The sequence below is a fragment of the Panthera pardus genome, unplaced genomic scaffold (assembly GCF_024362965.1).
Source record: "Panthera pardus isolate Hobbes unplaced genomic scaffold, ASM2436296v1 HiC_scaffold_8, whole genome shotgun sequence".
In the NCBI taxonomy this organism is placed as follows: Eukaryota; Metazoa; Chordata; class Mammalia; order Carnivora; family Felidae; genus Panthera; species Panthera pardus.
This window is the reverse complement of record NW_026527013.1, coordinates 116,329,465-116,353,318: the sequence shown is the minus strand read 5'-3', so window position 1 is coordinate 116,353,318 and position 23,854 is coordinate 116,329,465. Positions and strand designations below refer to the sequence as shown.

General features: G+C 41.2%; 1 protein-coding gene across 2 annotated transcripts in view; it reads left to right on the top strand.

The window, feature by feature from the left end:
- GSDME (gasdermin E) overlaps positions 1-23,854 on the top strand; it is a 64,141-nt gene that overhangs the window by 5,883 nt on the left and 34,404 nt on the right. For both annotated transcript variants that reach the window (XM_019443624.2, XM_019443623.2), the window contains 2 exons: positions 2,735-2,964; positions 5,172-5,364. In XM_019443624.2, the coding sequence (XP_019299169.2) occupies positions 2,754-2,964; positions 5,172-5,364 (404 nt within the window). In that variant the 5' untranslated portion in view covers positions 2,735-2,753. The remainder of the gene's footprint in view (positions 1-2,734; positions 2,965-5,171; positions 5,365-23,854) is intronic.

Sequence of the window (23,854 nt, the reverse complement as noted above, 5' to 3'; positions counted from 1 at the left end):
ACAATGTCAATATCTAGCATAAACCCTAGCTGTTTATGTTTCTATCTGGCCACCAAACTAGTAGCTCATCAAGGAAAGAGATTACTTTATATATTTATTGAAGTATAGTTGACACCCACTGTTATATTAGTTTCAGATGTATATGATTTGACAACTCTAACTTATGCACACAATTGTAGCTACTGCCTGTCACCATACAAGGCTTTTGCAATACCATTGACTATATTCCTTTTGCTGTACCTTTCATCCCTGTGACTTATTCTATAGCTAGAAGCCTGTAGCTTCCACTCCCCTTCATCCATCTCCCTACCCCACCCCTCTGGCAACCATCAGTTTGTTCTCTGTGTTATGGGTCTGTTTCCTCTTTTGTTTGTTTATTTGATTCCTCATATAAGTGAAATCCTCTGGTTATTTGCCTTTGTCTGATTTACTGAACCTAATACCCTCTAGGTCCCTCCATGTTGTTGCAAATGGCAAGATCTCATTCTTTTTTATGGCTGAGTATTATTCCATCACACACACACACACACACACACACACACACACACACACACACATCTTATTTATTCACTTGTCTGTCAGTGGACACTTGGGTTGCTTCCATATCTTGGCTGTTGTAAATGCTGCAGTAAACATAGGGTGCATATATCTTTTCAAATTAGCATTTTTGTTTTGAGTAAATTCCAGTAGTGGGATTACTGGATCATATGGTGTTTCTATTTTTAATATTTTGAGGGAGCTGCATATTGTTTTCCACAGCAGCTGCACCAATTTACATTCCCACCAAGAGTGCATGAGGGTTCCTTTTTCTCCACATCCTCACTATCACTTATTACTTCTTGTCTTTTTGATTCTAGCCATTCTGAGTGGTGTGAAGTGATATCTTATTATAGTTTTGATTTGCATTTTCCTAGTAATTAGTGCTGTTGAGCATCTTTTCATGTGTCTGTTGGCCATCTGTGTAGAGATAGATTACTTTTTGTATCAGTATCCTAAGTGCTTAACGCAAGTACCTGTGTGTAGTAGGCACTTAAAGACAATTAGTGAATGATTCAGGAAATGTTTCAATAAGTGAATAAGTGCTCAGCACAAGCAAGCAATTTAATATAGTGAGAGATGAATTACAGATGAGAGTCTGAGCATAGGGACTTTTCTTTCTTTGCTGTTCACTGTTTGTCAAAAAGTAACTTTTTATGTGTTAGAACACTTTCCTTAAATGTTTATTCTTACTGTTAATACACAAGAACATAGGGAGCCACACAATAATCAGAGAAAGGCACTTGAGAGAAGGGTGAGTGATAAGTAAGGCAAACATTTTCTGATGTCCTAGAGGAGGTTCATGTTAAAGCAAGCAGGTTCAACTAGTTAATGTCTAAGGCTAATCCCAGCTCTCAAACTCTGTGATTTTCTATCTGTGTGACTGCCAGACACAAAGGTACAAATACAAATAAACCACATTTCTTATCCATTGGATAATTTAATCTTTGAGCATGGATAATTTAAAAAAAAACACCTTATTTCACTTGTGCTTTTTTTGAGTAATAATTACATGTGTGTGTATTTGTATGCACATATATATATTCGTGTGTGTATGTGTGTGTATATAGTCTATACGTATATAACTAGGTGCAATTTATATATTGTGAGTTGTTAATAACGTTTGCCCTTATTTCTATTACAGTGTTTTAAAAACAATTTGTAAAAGATTTTTTACAACTATGTTTTATAAGTATTCTAGTTTTTTTTATAAATATTGTAAGTATTTTCTCAGTTTTCTGTTTGTCTTCCTAAAGGCCTTTCTCATCCTACAATTGAACAAATATTTGTATTTTTAACTAGTACTTCTATAGTTTCATTTTTCCTCAGAAACCCTCAAATCTATTGAGAATTTGCTCTTGTGTATGGCATGAGCTGGGAATCTGGCTATATATATTTTTTTCAGATGATAAGCCCATTCTTCTGACACCATTTATGGAGTAGTCTATACTTCTTCTACTGAATACAGTATTTTATATCTTCCAGTGTGTTTCTTCTTTTTCCCTACAGCTGAAGAGTGACGAGGCCTTCATTTCTGAATTAAAAAGTAATAGTTCCTTTCCATTTGTGAATAGGGGAAATCACACAGTGTGGAGAAAAAACACATGGACCCTTCAAAGAAGAGGTCCTACCTTTGTATCTTACAAATTAGGGTTGTCAGTATGTTGGTCAACAAATATTCCCATGTGTCTGCCTTCTAGATATATTTCCTGACCATTGTGGCTGGCTCAGCCCGTATGACTGCTTCTGATGAATTGTGAGTGAACGTGTTCTGTGTCAGTTTGAGGCCAGAGCAAGTAATTGCTGGTGTGAACTCTTTCCTGTTGGATGATGATTGACAGTATTCAAGAAGGTGGCTTCCCCTTTAGTCTGGACCCTTGAATGACTACAATGGCAAAAGTTTTCCTGTCCTCCTGTGTTGGAAGTGTAGCGTGGCCCATAGATAAACCTTTCTTGTTATAAGCCACTAATATTTGGAACTTATTTTTTTTTTGAAGCACAACCTAGCCTATCTTCACTTACACACCTGTTCTCTTTCAGTATTCAATTTAATTTTTTGTCATCGACTGAACTCACACTAGAGGGTTTTGTAGGGAGAAGATAGGAATGACACTAGGGAGAAATAAGGCAATTTTAGAAAAAAAATAGGTGAGATAATAACTTCCTATTTAATTTGGGGGTAACTTTTTTTTTCCAGATAATCTGGGGCTCTCATCATGTTTGCCAAAGCAACAAGGAATTTTCTTAAAGAAGTTGATTCTGGAGGTGACCTGATTCCAGTATCAACCTTGAATGACTCTGATAAATTAAAGCTTCTAGGTCTGGTGACCAAAAAAAAGAGACTCTGGTGCTGGCAGAGACCCAAGTACCAGTTTTTATCTATCACCCTTGGAGATGTGCTTACAGGAGACCAGTTTCGGAGTCCAGGTAGGTTCCTTTGGGTATATGCTACAGTTAGTCCCAGAAAGATGATGATTCATCTTCTAGGTTACATGCTGTCTTGAGTGATTGTAAGGTGACATCTTATAATGAATTCTCCTGTTTCTTTGCATACTGTTCTTAGAGATATACCCTTTCTTTAAATGAACAAAATTCTACAGGGCAGACGTGAAAAGTTATAGCTTAAGTTTTAAAAAATAATATTGAAGTTTGTAATGTAAAATTAAGACATGCCCACCGTAGGTGTTGTGGCCACTGAGCATAAATAGGTTGATTCAGATCCTACATATCTAACGGGAGGGTGTGAAAAGTTTTATTACTCACATAATGAAGCTTTCTGGTGAGACCAGGATAGGCTCTCAAGCTGGTCCAGAAATAGCTGGAGAAGAAGGGAGATAAAGTGGTAGAATTTCTGTGTAGCACTTTGTATAACCTAAGACTTCCATTTATCAGAAAATGACATTGTTCTGGCCTAAATCCAGTAGATACATTGAGTGTTTGCTATGTGCCAGGCTCTGCATTATGTGATTTAGGTACATCAACTTGTAACAGAATTCATCAGGAAGGCATTATCTCCAAATTAGATATGAGAAAACTGAGGTTCAGGGAGATGAATTTTAGCCAGTTCTTCTAGCTAGGAATATTAGAATAGTGATTACAATCTTGAGCTCTTAACGACTGTTCTATGCTGCTCCCCTAAGAATTTCCCAAAGTGTTTGTATTCCATAGGATACAAATAAAATAGGAAAAGCCTTTGAATTGAGGGCATTTTCACAGTCTTCTTATTTTTGGTGGTGGTGAGAGAGATGATTCTCTGTTTTGTAAATTGCAAAGATAATGATGGGTGATTAATTCTCATTAACCTTTGTTGAGGAATGGGTTTTCTTGACTGGAGTGAAAGAAATACAGGTGTTGGGGGCAGTGAGTGGATAGAAAGAAGCCTTTCAGACTTCAGGAAGATTGGAATGCCTTATGAAGTATAAGAGTATAAGTATAAGGAGCCCAGGCGAGCCTTGGGGCAGAGAAATGAAAAAAGCCCAGTGTGAAGTTCTGAAGAGCCTCTAAGTGTAGCCATACCAAATGACAGTGACTGAGACTATTTTTATGGTGGTATTTGGTTGGATTAGAGATGAGAACACTAGAAATCTGGAGACATGAGGCTGGCAATTCAGAGATGAAATCATCAGATGTTTATCTTTAGTGTCCAGAAAAGAAGGGTAGAGCTTGAAGGCAATGGGATACCCATCTGGATGTGACCAGATGAGATAGTAATTCATGGAGGACTTGATGGAAGCTGGGACACTTGGTGGGTGGTGGCATCTTCCTAAGTCTGGGAAGCCGGAAAGTAAGGGTAGAGAATCTGGAGCTTGTATGTTCCAGGATGGTGTTAGAGTGAGGGAGGGCGGGCAGGCATGACAACTGACTTTATCAGGAATAGAGATAAGGTATGATAAGGAATTAAATGGCTGGGTAGAGGTCAGTATAAACAGGTAAGTGTGGGGAGGGGAATTTTTTTCATAGAGATGGTAATGAAGGCCCAGGGAATGTTCTCTAAGATGGGTGGGAAGGGAAGGGAAGATGCCCAGGGTCTACTTGGCTGACCTGCTAGATATCACATAAGGCAGACCACTCTGTCATGAGTGGAGGCTGCTGTTTTCACTCTGCTTAGGTATCAACCTCATAAAGTCCCTTTGTAGTCTTTACCCTGGAAAAGTGCACATTTAAAATATTCTGTTTTATAATCTGTATAGTGTTTAAATGGATGCTTGCTTGAAATTTTATTTATTTTTAAGTAATGTCTACGCCCAACGTGGGGCTAAAACTCACAACCCTGAGATCAAGAGTCGCATGCTCTTTTGACTGAGCCAGCCAGGCACCCCTGGATGCTTGCTTCAACATTATTCGCTAAACTCTTGAGATATTTTTTGTGCATTTATCTATATACGTGTATATTGGAATAGAAATCCAAAAAAAAAAAAAAAAAAAAAAAGCACCTGGTAGAAACCCTGGCCACCAGTTCACATCGTACTGGCTCCATTTTCTTTTTCACATACACAGCATGGCTGCCAGACTTCCAGTTTGAATGCAAACTTCATGTTTCTCATGGATTTCCACAGGACTGGAAAGGTAGGTGACCTAAGCAGAGAGATGGCCGTATTATCATCAGACTCCTTTGCATGTCTCATTCACTCCAGCGGTTGTGGAGTCGGACTTTGTGAAATATGAGGGCAAGTTTCAAAACCAGCTGAGTGGGTCCATCGAGACGGCACTAGGGAAGGTCAAGCTGAGTATTGGAGGCAAAGGCCTTGTGGAAAGGCAGTCTTCATTTGGAACCCTGAGGAAGCAGGAGGTGGATTTGCAGCAGCTCATGAGAGATTCCACTCACAGGTAATGAGAATTCTGTTTGGCATTTTGGATTTTGACATGTGTCCCATTTAAAGGTCATTCATTTGGACCTTTGTAAAAAGGGTGACCGATGGGAACTTCTCCCCAAAGCAAACATTATTGAATGCCTGTTGTGCTGAAACTTGACGAGAACTTATCTTTTACTCTGGAATTTCTTTATTTTTAGCATGAGTGGTGAGACTTGGAAAGCACCATTTTTTTTTAAATAAGGTATAATTAATATATAACGTTGTATTGTTTCAGGTGTATAGCATAATGATTTGCTATTTGTGTATATTGCAAAATGATCACCACAGTAAGTCTAGGTAATACCTGTCACCGTGCATAGTTGTAAATACAATTTTTCCTGTGATGAGAAATTTTCAGATTTATTCTCTTAGCAACTTTCAAGCAGGCAATACAGAATTATTCACTATAGTCCTTGTACTGTAGGTTACATCCCCATGACTTATTTATTTCATAACTACAGGTTTGTACCTTTTGATCTTCTTTACCCACTTTACCTACCCCTCACCCTCTACCTCTGGTAATCTCTATATGTATGAGCTCATTTGTTGTGATTCCATATATAAGTGAGATCATGCTGTATTTGTCTTTGTCTGACTTAGTTCACTTAATGTAATGCCTTCAAGGTCCATCCGTGTTGTTGCAGATGGCAAGACTTCCTTCTTATATGTGGCTGAATAATATTCCATTGTATATGTATTAAGTTAGGTTCCTGACCGATTCCAACAGTGTCTGAGAATTCAACTCAATGCTGACACTGTCTACTTAAAGATAGTATCAGATTCATAGGTGAAAGATTCAGTCCTAAAAGACTGCCTTGAACCCTTACTCTGTATGAGATGCCAGCAGCAAGCCCAGGCTGTTAGTTACGCTTCTGACCACCTGGCTACAGACTGGAGGTTCCCGTGACCTCCTCCTTGGACTTTAGATGCCATTCACACGTCTAAGTTATTACCTGTACTTCTGGCCAACTGGCTAAAAACCAGATTCCTATGACTCCTTTCTTAAGTTCAATTAATTTGTTAGAGAAGCTAACAGAACTTGGTAACATTTTACATACTAGGTCACTGGTTTATTATAAAAGGATATAACTTAGGAACATCCAGGTGGAAGGGATACATAGGGTTGGGTGGGGGAAAAGGGCGTGGAGCCTCCATGCTCTCTCCAGGTCACCACTCTTTCCAAATCTTCACGTGTTCACTAATCTGGAAACTCTCTGAATGCTGTCTGGGTTTTTAGAGAGGCTTTATTACATAGCCATGATTGATTAAATCATCATCGGCCAGTGATGACTGATTCAACCTTCAGCCCCTCTCCCCACCCTAGAGATTGGGGTGGGGGTACTGAAAGTTAAAACCTTGTAATTACACTGTTGGCTCCCCCAGATAACCAGACCCCATCTTTAGGTTACCTAAGGGCTTTCCAAAAGCCACAGGAAATTCCAAGGGTTTTAGGAGCTCTATGCCAGAAACTGGATTAAAGACCAAGTTTAAAGACTATATATTTCTTACTATAAATCACAATATAACATATATGCCCTATTTTCTTATCTATTCATCCATATATGGACACTTAGATTGTTTCTATATCTTAGCTGTTGTAAATAATGCTGCAGTGAACATGGAGTGCAGATTGTTTAAATACTTTACATAAATACCTGCAAGTGAAATTTCTGGATCATATGGTAGTTCTATTTTAAATTTTTGAGGGACCTTCATACTGTTTTTCATAGTGGTGGCACCAGTTCATGACTCCACCAACAGAGCCAAGGTTCCCATTTCTCCACATCCCCTCCAACTCTTGTTATTTCTTGCCTTTTTGATATTAGCTATTCTAACAGGTGGGAGGTGATATATCATTGTGGTTTTGATTTGCAGTTCCTTGATGATTAGTGGTGATAAGCATCTTTTTGTGTGGTCATTGGCTATCTGTAGGTCTTCTTTGGAAAAATATCTATTCAGATCTGCCCATTTAAAAAATTGGATTTCTTTTTTGCTATTGAATTGTATGAGCTCTTTATTTTATATATTAACCCTGTATCAGGTATGTGATTTGCAAATATTTTTTCCCATTCAGTAGGTTGCTTTTTCATTTTGGTGATGGTTTCCTTTTCTGTGCAGAAGATTTTTAGTTTAGCTGTAGTCCCACTTGTTTATTTTTATGTTTGTTGCTTTTGCTTTTGGTGTCATATTCAAAAAGTCATCGCCAAGACCAATGCCAGGGAACTTACCACCTATGTTTTCTTCTAGGACTTTTATGGTTTCAGGTGTAACATTCAAATCTTTAACCCATTTCAGTTAATTAAAAAAAATTTTTTTTAATCTTTATTTTTGGGGCGCCTGGGTGGCTCAGTCGGTTAAGCGTCCGACTTCAGCTCAGGTCACGATCTCGCGGTCCGGTCTGTGAGTTCGAGCCCCGCTTCGGGCTCTGGGCTGATGGCTCAGAGCCCGGAGCCTGCTTCCGATTCTGTGTCTCCCTCTCTCTCTGCCCCTCCCCTGTTCATGCTCTGTCTCTCTCTGTCTCAAAAATAAATAAAACGTTAAAAAAAATTAAAAAAAAAATCTTTATTTTTGAGAGAGACAGTGAGACAGAGTGTGAGTGGGGGAGGGGCACAGAGAGAGGGAGACACAGAATCTGAAGCAGGCTCCAGGCTCTGAGCTGTCAGCATAGAGCCTGATGCGGGGCTCGAACTCAAGAACCGTGAGATTGTGACCTGAACTGAAGTCGGACGCCCAACCAACTGTGCCACCCAGGCATCCCTTGAGTTAATTTTTGTGTATGGTGTAAGATAGTGGTCCAGATTTATTCTTTTGCATGTGACTGTCCAGTTTTCCCCACACCATTTATTGAAGAGACTGTTCTTTCTCCATTGTATATTCTTGGCTCCCTTGTAATTAATTAAATGACCACATATATATGCATAGGTTTATTTCTGGGCTCTCTATTCTGTTCCATTGATCTATATGTCTGTTCTTACACCAGTACCATACTGTTTTGAATACTGCAGTTTTGTAATATAGTTTGAAATGAGGCCATGTGATGCCTCCAGCTTTGTTCTTCTTTTTTTAAGATTGCTTTGGTGGGGCGCCTGGGTGGCTCAGTCGGTTGAGCGTCCGACTTCGGCTCAGGTCATGATCTCGCTGTCCGTGAGTTCGAGCCCTGCGTCGGGCTCTGTGCTGACAGCTCAGAGCCTGGAGCCTGCTTCGGATTCTGTGTCTCCCTCTCTCTCTGACCCTCCCCCATTGATGCTCTGTCTCTCTCTGTCTCAAAAATAAATTAACATTAAAAAAAATAAAAAAAAAAAAAAAGATTGCTTTGGCTACTCAGGGACTTTTCTGGTTCCATTTAAATTTTAGAATTGTTTTTTTTGTTTCTGTGATAAGTGCATTGGAATTTGATGGGAATTACATTAAATCTGTAGATTGTTTTGGGTAGTAGGGACATTTTAACAGTATCTTTCAATCTGTTAACACAGAATATCTTATTTATTTCTTTTTCAACTTATTTTATCAGTGTCTTACAGTTTTCAGTGTACAGAATATTCACCTTCTTAAATTTATTCTAAAGTGTTTTATTTTTATGCAATTATAAATGGAATTGTTTTCTTAATTTCTCTTTTTGAATGTTCATTATTAGTATATAGAAATGCAACAGATTTTTACGTATAGATTTTGTATCCTGGAACTTTACTGAATTATTAGTTCTAACAGTTTTTTGGTGGAGTTTTTAGGGCTGTCTCTGTAATGTCATGTCATATGCAAATAGTGGTAGTTTTACTTCTTCCTTTCCTGTTTGGATGCATTTTATTTCTTTTCCTTGCCTCATCACTCTGGTTTGGACTTCCCAGACTATGTTGAGTAAAGTGGTGAGAGTGGGCATCTTTGTCTTGTTCCTGCTCTTACAGGTAAAGCTTCCAGATTTTCACTGTTGAGTATGATGTTAGCTGTGAGCTTGTCATATATGGCCTTTTAATTGAGGTATGTTCCCTCTGTACCTACTTTGTTGAGAGGTGTTCTCATAAAGGGATGCTGAATTTTGTCGACAGTGCTTTTTTTTGCACCTATTGAGGTGATCATATTATTGTTACCTTACATTTGGTGAAGGTGGTGTATCACATTGATTGATTCATGCATATTGAACCATTCTTGTATCCCTGGTGTAAATCCCACTTGATTATGTATTATCCTTTAATGTTGTGTTTTATTTGGTTTGCTAATATTTTGTTGAAGATTTATGCATCTATGTCCATCATGGATATTGGCCTGTAATTTTTTTCTTTTTTTAAACTGAGGTATAATTGACATGCAACATTATGTTAGTTTCAAGTGTACAACATAAAGATTTGATATTTGTATACATTATGAAATGATCACCACAATAAGTCTTGTTAATATCTGTTACCCTAGTGGCATATAATTTTCTTTTCTGTGGTGTTGTTGTCTATGTTCTGTATCAGGGTAATTCTGGCATTATAAAATGAGTTTGGAAGAGTGTTCTTTTCTATTATTTGGAAGAATTTGAAAAGGATTGCTATTCTTTAAATGTTTGGTAGAATTCACCCATGGAGTTATCTGGTCCTGGACTTGTGTTTGTTGGGAGATTTTGAATACTACTACAATCTCCTTATTAGTAATTGGTCTGTTTAGATTTTTACTTTTTTTCCTGGTTCAGTCTTGGTAGGTTGTATGTTTCTAGGTATTCGTTTCTTTTAGGTTGTCCCGTTTGTTGGCATATAATTGTTCATTGTAGTCTTTTATGATCTTTTGTGTTTCTGTGGTACCAGTTGTAATACCTTCTCTTTGATTTCTGATTTTATTTGAATCCTTTTCTTGGTGAGTCTAGCTACAAGTTTGTCAATTTTGTCTATCTTTCCAGAGAACCAGCCCATAATTTCATCGATCTTTTCTGTTGTCTTATTGGTCCCTATTTCATTTATTTCTGCTCTGATTTTGTTATTTCCATTCTTCTCTTAAGTTTGGGCTTTGTTCTTTTTCTAGTTCCTTGAGGTGTAATGTTAAGTTGTTTATTTGGGATCTTGTTTCTTGAAGTGTAGGCATTTATTGATAATTACTTCCCTCTTAGAACTGCTTTTGTTGCATCCCATAAGTTTTGATGTGTTGTATTTCTGTTTTCATTTGTCTCAAGGTATTTTTTTTTGTCTTTTGATTCATTTTTGACCCATTGGTTGTTCCATAGCATGTCATTTAATGTCCACATAATGGTGAATTTTCCAGTTTTCTTCTGGTAATTGGTTTTATCATAATGGTCAAAACAGATTCTTGATAAATTTACTAAGACTTGTGGCCTAACCTCTGGTCTATCCTTGAGAATGTCCCAGATGCACTTGAGAGGAATGTGTATTCTGCCGCTTTTGGATAGAATGTTCTGTATGTATCTGTTAAGTTCTTCTGGTCTAATGTGTCCTCTAAAGCTGATGTTTCCTTACTGATAATTTGTCTGAGATGATCTATCCATTGGTGAATGTGGGTTGTTAAAGTCTCATACTGTAATTGTATTGCTGTCTATTTCTTTAGGTCTATTAATATTTGCTCTATGTGTTTAGGTGCTCCACTATGTTAGATGCATAAATATTTACAAATGTTATATCCTCTTGTTGGGTTGACTCCTTTAACATTAATAACAAAGAAGAGCATTATTTACAGTTTTTTGTTCTAGTTCCTTGAGGTATAACTGGCCCAACTTTCTTTCGTTTCCATTTTTAAAAAAATTTTGTTTGTTTATTTTTTGAGAGAGGGGGAGAGAGAAACCCCAAGCAGGCTCCACACTTTCAGTGCGGAGCCCAATGTGGGGCTCAAACTCCAGAACTGTGAGATCATGACCTGAACCAAAACCAAGAGTCAGACGCTCAGCTGACTGAGCCACCCAGATGCCCCTCTTTTGGTTTCCATTTACATGCAATATTGTTTTCCAACCCTTTACTGTCAGTTTATGTGTCTTTACATTTTAAGTGAGTCTCTTATAAGCAGTATATAGATGGATCTGGATTTTTTTTTTAATCCATTCAGCCACTCTTTGCATTTTTATTGGCATATTAGTCCACTTACATTTAAGGGAAGCACTCTAAAAGGATGTTACTTTAGGAAAATATGTTCCTTTTTTTATTACAATTATACTATTTATAAAATGGTAACAAGGAGAGTATGCTATGCCCTACATTTTTGAATATTGGTATCAGAAGTGGGAAAATGACATTCCCCTCCGGCTCCTGCTAATTTTCTGCTTAGGAAAAAAAAAAAAAAAAAGCAAATTAGGGACTTCAGCAGAGGAGCTGGTCTTCAACTTTGAAATCTTGAAGAAAACCCCATAGTTTTTCATTGTTTAGCTTGTAGTAAATACATTTTATCCAGTGTAACTCATTATTTTTACTTTGTTTATTGAACACTCAATAATTTTGTCAAGTGTCTACTGTGTGCCATGTACCATTCAGCGTGCTTGGGATGCTGTAGTGAACAATATGCCAACATTTCTTCTCTACATTCCAGTGAGGAGAGACACAAACATACAATTTAGTAAAATCTATAGTGGGTTGATGGGGATTGGTGGATTGGAGAAAAATTCAGCAGGAAATGGGGGGAATTGGGCATGCTAGGAATGGGAGCTATGATTTGGAAAAGTAGCCAGAGAAGGCATTGTGGGGAAGTTGACATCAAAGCATAGATTTGAAGGAGGATAGATTCGAGTATAGGGGTATCCTGGGCAAGCATGTTCTGGGCAGAGGTCAGTGTGGCTGGAACTAAGTAAGCTGGGCAGGAGAAGGAGAGTCAGAGGGGGTAAAAGGAGCAGATGGCAGGTCCTGCAGGGACTTACAGGCTGCTAGAAGGACTAGTTCTCATGCAGAGTAAGATGGGAAGCTGCCAGAAGACTTGGAGCAAAGAAGTGACATGATGGGACTTAAGTTTTTAGAAGGATCATTCTGGCTGCTGGATGGAGAAGAGACTGATAGGCAGAGGCAGGGAGTCCCATCGAGAGGTTATTGCAGTAATCCTCATGAGAAATGTTTCGGTTTGTACATTATCCTAGGTATGTTTTCCTGTGTAGTTTTATCACCCTTTTCTTCTCTTTACCCTTTTTCTTTGAAAACAGAAAATGCATCTCCAAATAAAGAGAAAACTCACCTTTAAGTATAGGTGATTTATCTTTGCTTTTCTAACATAGCAAAAGAATTATAGGAAATAAAAATACATTCTCTAATTGAACAAAATTAGGTTTAAAAAAGTAATGTGTAAATAATACCATAAAAGTCCTATATCAAGCATTTAGTGGGTGGATTTTGTATAGACATTGAGAATGTTGGGGCAGCTGCTGTCTTCAAAACTCATTCACTAAGGTCTGGTGCTTAATGGGTACCTTGGCCAGTATCCACTTCCTTCTGGTACTTTCTAGGATCCTAAGACTCGGCAGGAATCTCCCTTTGGTCAGAGAACTTTAAGCTCTGTCTGGTGATACTGGGTGGAAGGGACAGCCTCTTCTTTCTCTGATAGTCATAGTTTTTATTTTCCTTTCCCTATGGCTTTTTTTCTTTGCTAGAGAAACATTTTCCTTTTCTACTCCAATACTTGGGACATACCAGAGAAATACTTGCTGTTTACCTGGAAATAAAATTTATTTGCGCGTTGTGCATTTTCATTTGCTAAGTCTGGTAAATAAGGGGGAAGAAGGGCAGGTGGGCTGGGAGTGTTGGGGGGCTTCTGTTTCTCAGTCATCAGACCTCTTCCATTGGTTAGCCCTGTTTTGCAGTTTTGTTATTTCTATTTTATGAACCACCTTTGGCAATGCTTATAATCACATTTCCCAGTATGGGTTTTCCAAACCCTCTTCATGATTCAGGTGTGGAAGATAGTGCCGACAGGAAGCATAAGGAGAGGGCTCAGTGAGTAGAGATGGGAGAAAATATTGTGAAGAGAAAGAAGTTATTGTCAGCAGTTGTAAGCGGGATTATAGGGAGGCACCCACTGTGTGCCAGACACTTGATGGCACCGACATAAAGTGTGCATTTGCTCTGCACAGCTCTCTTCTTTTACAATTAAGGATCTAAGGCTCAGGAAGGAAAAGTAACTTGTTTCCAGTCCCATAGCTCAATTTGGATGCTGGATCTGGGATTCATCCCAGGATTTCCTGGCTCCAGAGCTCCTGTTCTTTCTTCTAAAATTGTGTGTCAGTGACTGTGAGGCAAAGAAACTGGCAGAGGTAAAAGTCGCTGCAGTTCTAGCACAGGACGAAAGGTCAAGCATGAATTCAGGTTTCCAGTGGACCAGGTGCACGCCTTTGCAAGCCCGGTGCCTAGCTAGCCCTGTCCACCGGGAGGTGCTGTACGCAGGGGTGAGATCACCTCAGGAGCGTCATTAGAAACCCATTCATTGTAGAGGTGATGGGGAAGGGATGGCCTGGGGCCGAGGATGGAGGTGACACCAGGAACATTGTAAAAGAACACATTTGACATCTAGAAATGGAAGATGTGCCTTACAGCAGTCACCTCTTCCTTGTTCTGTTATTAGAAGGAAAGGTAAGCTGCAGGGGAGGAGAGGGATGGCAAGGGTAGACCCTCCCAATCACGGGATAGAGGTCATGTAAAGCTAATATTCTTCTTTCTTCAAACTGGAGTCATAAATTCTTATCCACATCATCTACCTGTCTTTGGACTCGTGCAACATCATTGGATTGATAAGGTGCTCTTTGCCATACATGTGGCCTTGGGAGTGGTAATTAGTAATGCTTAAGTGCTGTACATTCTTGAGGGCTTATTTGCAGTCAGTCATTTTTATTTCAGGTAATTTAGATAAGTTGTCACCAGTGTAAAAGTTATTTTAGCCCTCAGAATTCATAGTATTAGCTTTATTGTCTGTGAGATATGTGTACATCTCAAAAACAAACTTCATCTATCCTTGAAAACACAAGCGCCTGTATATGTAACCTTATCTAGCATTGTTGGGCATGAAGGTATTCCATTGGACTTAACATTCCAGACACCTGGAGCTGACCCCTTTGAATGAGAGCTCTATTTATCTTAAAACATTCTTTTTTTTAAAAAAAAATTTTTTTTGTTTTAATTTATTTTGAGAGACAGAGTGAGTGGGGAAGGGACAGAGAGAGAGTGAGGGAGGGAGAATCCCAAGCAGGGGATGGATGTGGGGCTCAAACCCATGAACAATAAGATCATGACCTGAGCTGAAATCAAGAGTCGGATGCTCAACCCACTGAGTTACCCAGGTGCTCCTATCTTAAAACATTCTTAATTGAAAATCATGCTAAGATATATCAGGAGCTGCCGCCGCCGCCGCCGCCGCCGCTCCTCCTCCTCCTCCTCCTCCTCCTCCTCCTCCTCCGCTTCTTCTTCTTCTTCTTCTTGTCTTTCTTTTTAAAGTTTGTTTATTTATTTTGAGAGAGAGAGAAGAGAAGGGCAGAGAGGGAGAAACAGAATCCCAAGCAGGCTCCACACTATCAGTGCAGAGCCTGACATGGGGCCTGAACTCATGAACTGTGAGATCATGACCTGAGCTGAGATCACGAGTCAGATGCTGAACTGACTGAGCCACCCAGTGTCCCTTCTTCTTCTTCTTTTTTTTAAATGGAGATTACCACATTTATTGATCTTTTCATAATGATTTGTATTCATGTTTTTATTTTTTTTTAAAGTTTTTTAAAAAATGAGAGAGAAAGAGCATGTGAGCAGGGGTGGGGCAGAGAGAGAGAGAGAGAGAGAGAGAGAATGAGAGAATCCCAAGCAGGCTCCACAGTCAGTGCAGAGCTGGATGTGGGGCTTGATTCCACAAACTGTGAGATCACGACCTGAGCCAAAACCAAGAGTCAGACACTTAACTGAGTGAGCCAGCCAGGTACCCCAGGACTCATGTTTTATTCTTGAGATACATAATTATTAAAAACATAAAAATATTTTAAATTAAAAAACATTTTAAAAATGTTTTAAAGATTTTATTTTTAAGTAGTCTCTACTGTGAGGCTTGAACTTACAATGTGAGGCTTGAACTTACAGCCCTGAGATCAAAAGTCACATGCTGTACTGACCGATCAGGTGCCCCAGATCTATCATTATTTTGTAATAAACTCTCATTTTTCTGCCTTGTCTTCTGTTGTCAGTGGCCATCTGTTACCACGTTAAGCCTTAAGTATAACCACAACAATCCACCCCTCTCTGCACCTGATTTATTGCTTCTAATCTCCTAGGGTCTTGGGGAAGTTTATTCCTGGTAAATAACTTCTGGAACTTGGTATGTCACTTCTGCTGCTGGCCTCAGTTTCCTCAGCTGTTGGTGAAGTCACAGGCCTAGATGATCTTTGCGGGTTTCCTCCTGGGTAAATGTTAGAAGTGAGTGGACTACAGAGTGTGTCAGCCCTTCTCCCTGAGTTCAGGCCTTGGTTTCAGCTGATTTCTAGAGCAGATACCATTCTCATTCTGTGTTGTGTTGTAAAGCAAATTCTGGTAGAACAGATTAAAATTCCGCATGAATGTGTGATAATTAGAAGTTTGGCTCTTCATTAAGAATTCCAACTTACAGGGGTGCCTGGCTGGCTCAGTTGGCAGAGCATGCGACTCTTGATCTCAGGGTCATGAGTTCAAGCCCCACGTATGGCGTGGAGTCTACTTTAAAAGAAAAGAATTCCAACTTATAAATTATAGATCTTGCAAGCACTAGTATGGCAATGACAAACCTTCATAATAATTTAAAATATTTCAAAATCACACTCAATCTTATTATATCTAAATACTTCCAAATACCAAAGTTTTACATACACAAAATTTTAGTTTTTTTTTAACATTTATTTATTATTGAGAGATAGACATGGAGCTTGAGCAGGGGAGGAGTAGAGAGAGGGGAAGAGACAGAATGTGGAGCAAGCTCCAGGCTCTGGGTTGTCAGCACAGAGCCCGATGCGGGGCTCGAACTCACAAACTGCTAGATTATAACCTGAGCCGAAGTCAGCGGCCTAACTAACTGAGCTACCCAGGCTCCCCTACACACACAAAATGTTAAATGCTATGCTTTATTATGGCCCACGTTTGACCTCTCTAAAGTTACTACAGTAGCTCTCATGAGTACTGTTTCTTTCCTTCTTTCTTTTTTTTTTTAAGTTTGTTTATTTTGAGAGAGGGAATCTCAAGTAGGTTCCATGCTCAGCATGGAGCCCGACACAGGGCTCGATCTGATGACCATGAGATCATGACCTGAGCTGATATCAAGAGAGGGATCCACTGAGCCACCCAGGCACCCCTCATGAGTTTCAAAGTGGCATCAACTGTTACCTTATTTAAAAGTTCTTTGAGTTCAGGGTTTTGAGGGCCCATATCTGTCTTTTTTTTTTTTTAATTTTTTTTAATGTTTATTTTTGAGAGAAATAGAGTGTAAGCGGGGAAGGGGCAGACACACACACACACACACACACACACACACACACACACACACACACACAATCTGAAGAGGCTCCAGGCTCTGAGCTGTCAGCACAGAGCCTGACACAGGGCTGAAACTCATGAACTGCAAGATCACGACCTGAGCTGAAGTCGGAAGCTTAACCGACTGAGCCACCCAGGTGCCCCATCAAGGGCCCATGTCTTTCTTAAAGCAGCTATGCAATGAAGTTGGAACTGGTCTTTCCAACAAGATAAATTTCCCTGTGGTCAGTAGATAGTTTGGAAATCCTTTTGTCTTAGTGCTTGTCTCTGTGCAGGCATCATTTTTATTTTAAACTTTATTTATTTATTTTGAGAGAGAGAGAACCAGCAGGGGAGGGGCAGAGAGAGAAGGACACAGCAAATCTCAAGCAGGTTCTGTGCTGTCAGCACAAAGCCCGATGTGGGGCTCAAAATCATAAACTGTGAGATTGTGACCTGAGCCGAAATCAAGAGTCAGATTCTCAACTGACTGAGCTGCCCAGCCTCCCCCGGGCATCATTATTTTAAATAGAGTTTGTGCCTAACAATTTAAAGACTTAGGACCACACATACTTAGAGAACAGGAGTATCCTGACCTTAGTCCTTTCCTTTATTCTCTTTTTTTCTTTGTTTCTCCTTCGCAGTTAGCCTTTAAGTAGTCAAACCAGGGGAGGGCATCCTGAGGTCTGGGGGTGGGAGCAGCCAGGAGCATCTCTTCATGCTTTTCTCTTGGTGTTGGTGGGAGGGGTATTTTTGGCCACTCATGGAGTGGTAAACTACAGGCTCATTTTTAAAATGAAAAAAAAAAAAAAAACCAAACTGTGGAAACATACATACAGAAGTATAAAGAGTGGTGTAACAGGCAGTCATATATCATCTTCTCCCACTCCTGGCTTAAAAGAGATCTTTTGCTTTAAACCAAGACATAGGAGCCATCTTTTTCTCCTTCGATGCCCCAGATTTCATTAATAAAATAGGACTAGTGTTCCCAAGGTATGTGTGTGAAATGAGAGAATACAAACAAAGCATGGCATGTGCCAAGTCATCTTTGCATGTTGCTGTTAGTGTGAACACCTCCATAACCAGTGCAAAAATTATTACTTGTCCCACGTAGAGCTTGGGTATTCAAGCCAGGAAGGTCAGAGCTGTCAGAGGTAAATGTGTGACTTAGTCTTTGATAATAGAGCAGGGAGATGCTGAGTTTCAGAAGAGAAATAAAGTCAAGTCCTTGGAGTTTCTAATGTGTAGCATTTCCGATCTTCACATCTTGGAGGAAACAGGCAGCCGTGTAGCCTCCATTGGGAACCCTGCCATGGAAAGACTAACTACCATCAGTGAAAGCGGGGGAGGCTCTGGTCTGTGCCTGTGGCAACAGCCTGGCTTCTCCCAAAATGAGTGTGGACCAGACATGTAGCTGTGCCATGAAGTCTGGAAAGCAGTAAGCTGTTCTTCACGTTTTGTTCCAGGAGGTGCTTGTTAAGTTCTTGAATAAAGATGTACGAAGCCCTTGAACAACATCAGTAAGACGTTAATAGCTTTGTCTTGGTGAGCTTTCAAGGACCCACCAAGTCTACTATTCTTGAAAGATGTCTTTTCTGAGACCAACCCTGCTCCCCCCGATCCCCGCCTGGCCACACCCATCTCTGTGCTCTTTGAAAGTCAGTCAACTTGTTATTTTTTTCAAATTATTCTGTCTCCTGGTTTTGATCATAGTTCTTAGAACTGGGGGCTCCTGGAAGCTTGCTTGACCTTCTGTTATTTTTATCCACAGTATAATCATAGCTAACTAATAACCCCTCATGGGGGAGATGAGGGTTTTCTGGGGATTCTTTCACATATTTGATCCTGGGAGTGGTTTGTGTGTTTTGTTTTTTGTTTTTTGTTTTTCTTTTTTTTACAGAAACCATCCTGTCCTATGAGCTTTACTTTGACAGGTTATTTCAGATCTTTGTGGAACTAGGTACGATTTAAGTCCTGAGGAGAGATGTTCAAGTACTATTCTCTTCTACAATTGGTAGACATTGTCCTATTTCATCAAATCCCAGATGTCATCTGTTGTAAGATGCACCACTATTTTGCATACCACTAAGAAAGAACACTGCAAGTTAAGCCATATCACCTGTCAATTTTAAAACATCCTGATTTCAGATATGTGAAGATGTGGAAAAAAAATGTGTGTTTTAAAATTGATGAGACATGGTATTCAAAATTGGATCGCCTGGAACAAATCAGGGTTCGAGTTCAGATGAGCAAATGTTTATCCCACCTGAGCTCTTCATGTGGGGTCTGACACATGGACTGTACCCATTACTCCTTTTTAAAAAAATGTTTTTAATGTTTGTTTATTTTTTGAGAGAGAGAGAGAGAGAGAGAGAAAGAGAGAGAGAGAGAGAGAGAAAATGTGAGCAGGGAAGGGGCAGAGAGAGAAGGAGACAGAATCTGAAGCAGGCTCCAGGCGAGCTGTCAGCACAGAGCCTGAGGCGGGGCTTGAACTCACGGACCTCGAGATCAGGATGTGAGCTGAAGTCGAACGCTCAATCGACTGAGCCACCCAGGCATCCTAAACCTCCTTCTTGATCTGACTCCTCCTGAGATGCTGGTTGGTGAGGCTTAAGTCCAGTTATCTCAGCCAGAAATCTGAGTACCAGACGTGGCTCCTTCCTCACCTTCTCTCCTACACCTAGTCCCTCACTAGTTGGTTCTACCTCTTCCTACCTGTTACTATTGCCCTAGCCTCACAACCACTTCCTGGTGCTGGCCTCTACCATCTGTTTGGTGGATGTCCACCAGGTCTCCTGGTGGATGCCCTCCCCTCTGTCACCCCTCCCAGTAGATTCTCCACAGGCCATGGGTTGGATCGTGTCCCTTCCTGGCTCATGCCCTGCTGTGCTCTCCACTGTCCTAGGATGGTGTCCATACCCTCCTCTGGTTGACATGGCCTAGCTTTTGCGTTTCAGTGTCCTCTCCCACCATTCTCTCCTCACACTCTCAGGCCAGTCCCTGGAACTTATTTCAATTCCTGGGATTAAGCCCCAAGCTCTTTTCACCTCAGGCCATGTCTGACAGCTCCTTCACTCCTGTCCCCACAGAGGCACGGAAGGACACATGTAGACTCCCCTCCTCTGCTTCTGGCCAGTTCCTCAGAATAGCCCCCACTGCCTTCAGGAGCCATGTCACCCAGGGATTTCCCTATTGGGGCACAAACCAGTGTTACTCTATGGGGTAACATATGTTGTACCTGCCTGATCCCGTGTCTGTGTTCCTCCCAGCACACCCTCCAGCTCACCTCTGGCCCTGCACAGTGTTTGCTGCATGCTAAACAGCATTTGGTTGAGAGAATAATTGGTTCATGTTCACTTTACATCTGAAGAGCCTCAATCGCTGAAGTTAATTAGTTTGCCTGGACTTGGCATTTAAGCCCAGGTCCACATAACACATGATTTTTCAGGTCTAGCTGCTGAAGCACGGAGCTCTGAAGGAGAAAAATGTCCAAAGGGCTCCTGCATGAACTCAGCTCTGTGCACCAGCTTTACTTGGTTTATCATCTTGTAGACCTGGAGCATCTCAGAAGCGGTGGCAGTGACTGAATTGGTCTGTGTGGAAGTTGAATGTCTAATTGCTCAGGAGTTTTGTCCTCTCTCCCTGGGTTGTATGCAAGCGAGATGAGGTGTCACACAGACTACAATGTGAACAGAGGTGGAACCACTGCAGTGTGGGGGTCACGTGGCCATGTTCGTAATCATGTGCGGTGAGCCTTGTGCCTTGACTTTCAGTTTTTTCGGGCAATTGACAATCCCGAAGTCACCACCAAGTGAGAGAAAGAGCGAGGCTTTTCTCATTGTATTAAAGTGGAGGCCCCAGGGTGCAGTAGTTTAGGTTTCTGAGGCTTCCTGACCCCAGCTCTGGGTTCAGTATCTCTGGTGTGCAGGAAGTTTCTTTTATGGTTGAAATAGAGACTCTTGGTTGGCGGTGAGGAGCCAGGCTATGGGTGGCTGAGAGGGCCTGCTGCTAGGCTCTGAGGAGCAGAAAGGCTGCTTGTGTGTTAACAAGCATGTATTTAGTACTTTCTGTATGGAAGGCCCAGCGGAGGTCTTGGAGGGAGAGGGAAGACAGAAGGGCACAGGGTTGCGGGGATGGACACACTCGGGTGCATTCTCATCCTGTTCCTTATTAGCTGTGTGCCTTCGGGTCATTGGCTTATGAGGCCTCCGCGCTTCTTGTCACCCTGTGAAATACAGGTGACAAGAACTTCACAAGCCTCTTAGGGTGACTCCGGTGGCAGAGAACCTCACATAGGATATCATTGTGAGGTAGGATGAGCCACCCTTAACCCAAGTTAATGGTGGATGGTTAATCCAGTGGCCCCCTGGGGCCCCAATCCCCATGCACTGCGTATCTCAGCAGCCTTACCTCTCCTCTTGGTCCCCAAATGACCGCATTGTAGACCACAAGGTCCAGAGGCAGAAAAGCAGTCTCTTTCTTGTACTTCTTTTTAAGAGGGAGGAAAAGGCCTCGTGGGATCCCCCAGCAGGTTTTCCTCAGGTCTCAATGGCCAGAATTGCTACATTGGCCTATCCTACCTGACTCCCTGCTAAAAACAATGGGGTTACCAGGATTGGCCGAGAGACTCATCTGTGGGGCTAGGCCTGCCCATTCCATCCACTAGCACCAGGCTTTCAAGGCTGAACAAACTTGGGGTGAGCAGCTGGTGGTGAACCATTCTCTGGGCCAGAGTGCCCAGTGCGGCACCTGGAGGGGCAGCACAGACACAGGTGAGGTGCCACTTTGTGCCCTTTCCCTCCAGGAGTGCACAGACTTGAAAGGGGGAGACGGGTTACCCTGGAGGGCTAAATGGGCAGATGGAAACAGCACTGGCTCCTGCATTTCAGGATTCTAGGGGAGGTTTACTGCAATTCAACTCGCGTCACACCTCGGGGGGCGTGGGGGTGTCTGGCTGCGTCTGTATACTGGAGGACACTGGTTGTCCACAGAGAAGCCAGATGTGCTTGGTGAAGTGTCAGAAGAACAAAACTAAGCTTCCAAGCACAGTGCATGGACCTCGTCTGAGCAGCCTTTGTAGTTTTCCACCAAGTCCCGTCTGTGACCCCGTACCTCTTTCACTGTGGCCGCAGCCAATGAATCAAAACTTTTTGAAAGAAAATACCTAAACTGCTAATGATTTAATCATCAGCATACATCTGTGTTTCTGTGCGTTAGTAATTCTCACTTCATACTCTCCCAATAGTAGGCCAGCCACCATCTTCTGGCTTTTTTCAATGTCTCAATCTCTGTTCCCGGGGAGATGTTGAAAAGCAGCTCCGGCCGTGTTTCTCCAGAGCGCTTGTGCACCCTCTGCCTCTCACTGTCAGTTTTCAGAGCAGTGTAGCAGAAAGAGCACTGGTCTGGGAGTCTGCAGCTGTGTGTCCTTTTGATGGAGTCCCAATAGTTTATTTTTGCTTTTATTTCCCTTGCCTCAGGAGACATATTTAGAAGAATGTTGCTATGACTGAGGTCAAAGACCTCACTGCTTGTGTTCTCTTCTAGCATTTTTATGGTGTCAGGTCTCACATTTAGTTCTTTCATCTACTTTGAATTTATTTTTGTGTACGGTGTAACAAAGTGGTCCAGTTTCAGTCTCTTGCATGTGGCTGTCCAGTTTTCCTAGAACCATCTGTTGAAGAGACTGTCCTTTTCGCATTGGATATTTTCCCCTGCTTCATCAAAGATTAATTGACCATATAATTGTGGGTTTATTACTGGGTTTTCCTTTAAAAAAATTTTTTTAATGTTTGTTTATTTTTGAGAGAGAGAGACAGAGAGATACAGAGTGCAAGTGGGGGAGGGGCAGAGAGAGAGAGGGAGGCACAGAATCTGAAGCAGGCTCCAGGCTTTGAGCTGTCGGCACAGAGCCCGATGTGAGGCTCAAACCCACAAACCTTGAGATCATGACCTGAACTGAAGTCAGATGCTTAATAGACTGAGACACCCAGGCACCCCTCTGCATTTTCTATTCTGTTCCACTGATCTATGCATCTGTTTCTATGCCAGCACCATACTGTTTTGATGATTACAGCTTTGTAACATAACTTGAAGTCTGTATTGTGATGCCTCCGGCTTTGCTCTTGTTTTTCAAGATTGCTTTATCTATTTGGGGTTTTTTGTGGTTCCATATAAATTTTAGGATTTTTTGGTGATTGTCCTCTTGCAATAGAATTAAAATTTATATATATAAAAAAGAGGCCACGTGTCCTGGTTTTGTCCATGTTGCTAAAGTGCCATGTGATTCAAGTGAGTCTGTAACCTCTGAGGGGTGACATGTTTCCATCTCAGGCCCATGCAGACACTGCCAATCAATCATGGCTTTCTTCTTCTCACTGCCACGGGCCTACACTCAGTCTCAGAATCCTTTTCCCTACAGGTAAGCTGCGATTGCTGATGGGGCCATCTCAGAGGATACTTGAGATGCAACTGGTTTTCCGTCCCAGAACTAGTAATCCCTGGGGCCCTTATAGTTTTATAATTTCTCTGTAGCATACTGGATAAAAGCTGATGTTTCCTACGCTGTCATGCTCTATCTACTTTTTGGAGAGCCTTATGAAAATTCTTATAGGACCTGTTATTACCAATGGCTATTACAGAGGGGGGATTGTGCCCGTAGTGACTGCTTTGGTCTTGTTCAGTGAGAAATCACCAGCATCTAGCCCAGTGCCTGGAACATAAGAGGATTCAGCTATTTGTGGGATTGAATGAATGAGTATGGAGGTGGTGGTCTGTGTGAGAAAGTATGCCTTTCTCTCGTCTCTGTAAGAGGGATCCTGGAGACTGGATTTATGCTTTGGAAAAGAAAGCTGCTTCCTTCCTTCTTACGGATATTATTAGAATTGTAAAAGTCTCTGGATTTCTTCTCTGTGAATTTGCATTTTGGCTTTCAAAGCCTTAGAAGTAGAATTCAAAGTAAAGCTTCAGCCTAGGAGATGAGGCAGCTTTATTGGGGCTGGGCCTGGGGAATTTTTAGGCACTTTAGGAGAGGAGCCTCTTTTTCCGCTGGCTGCCCTG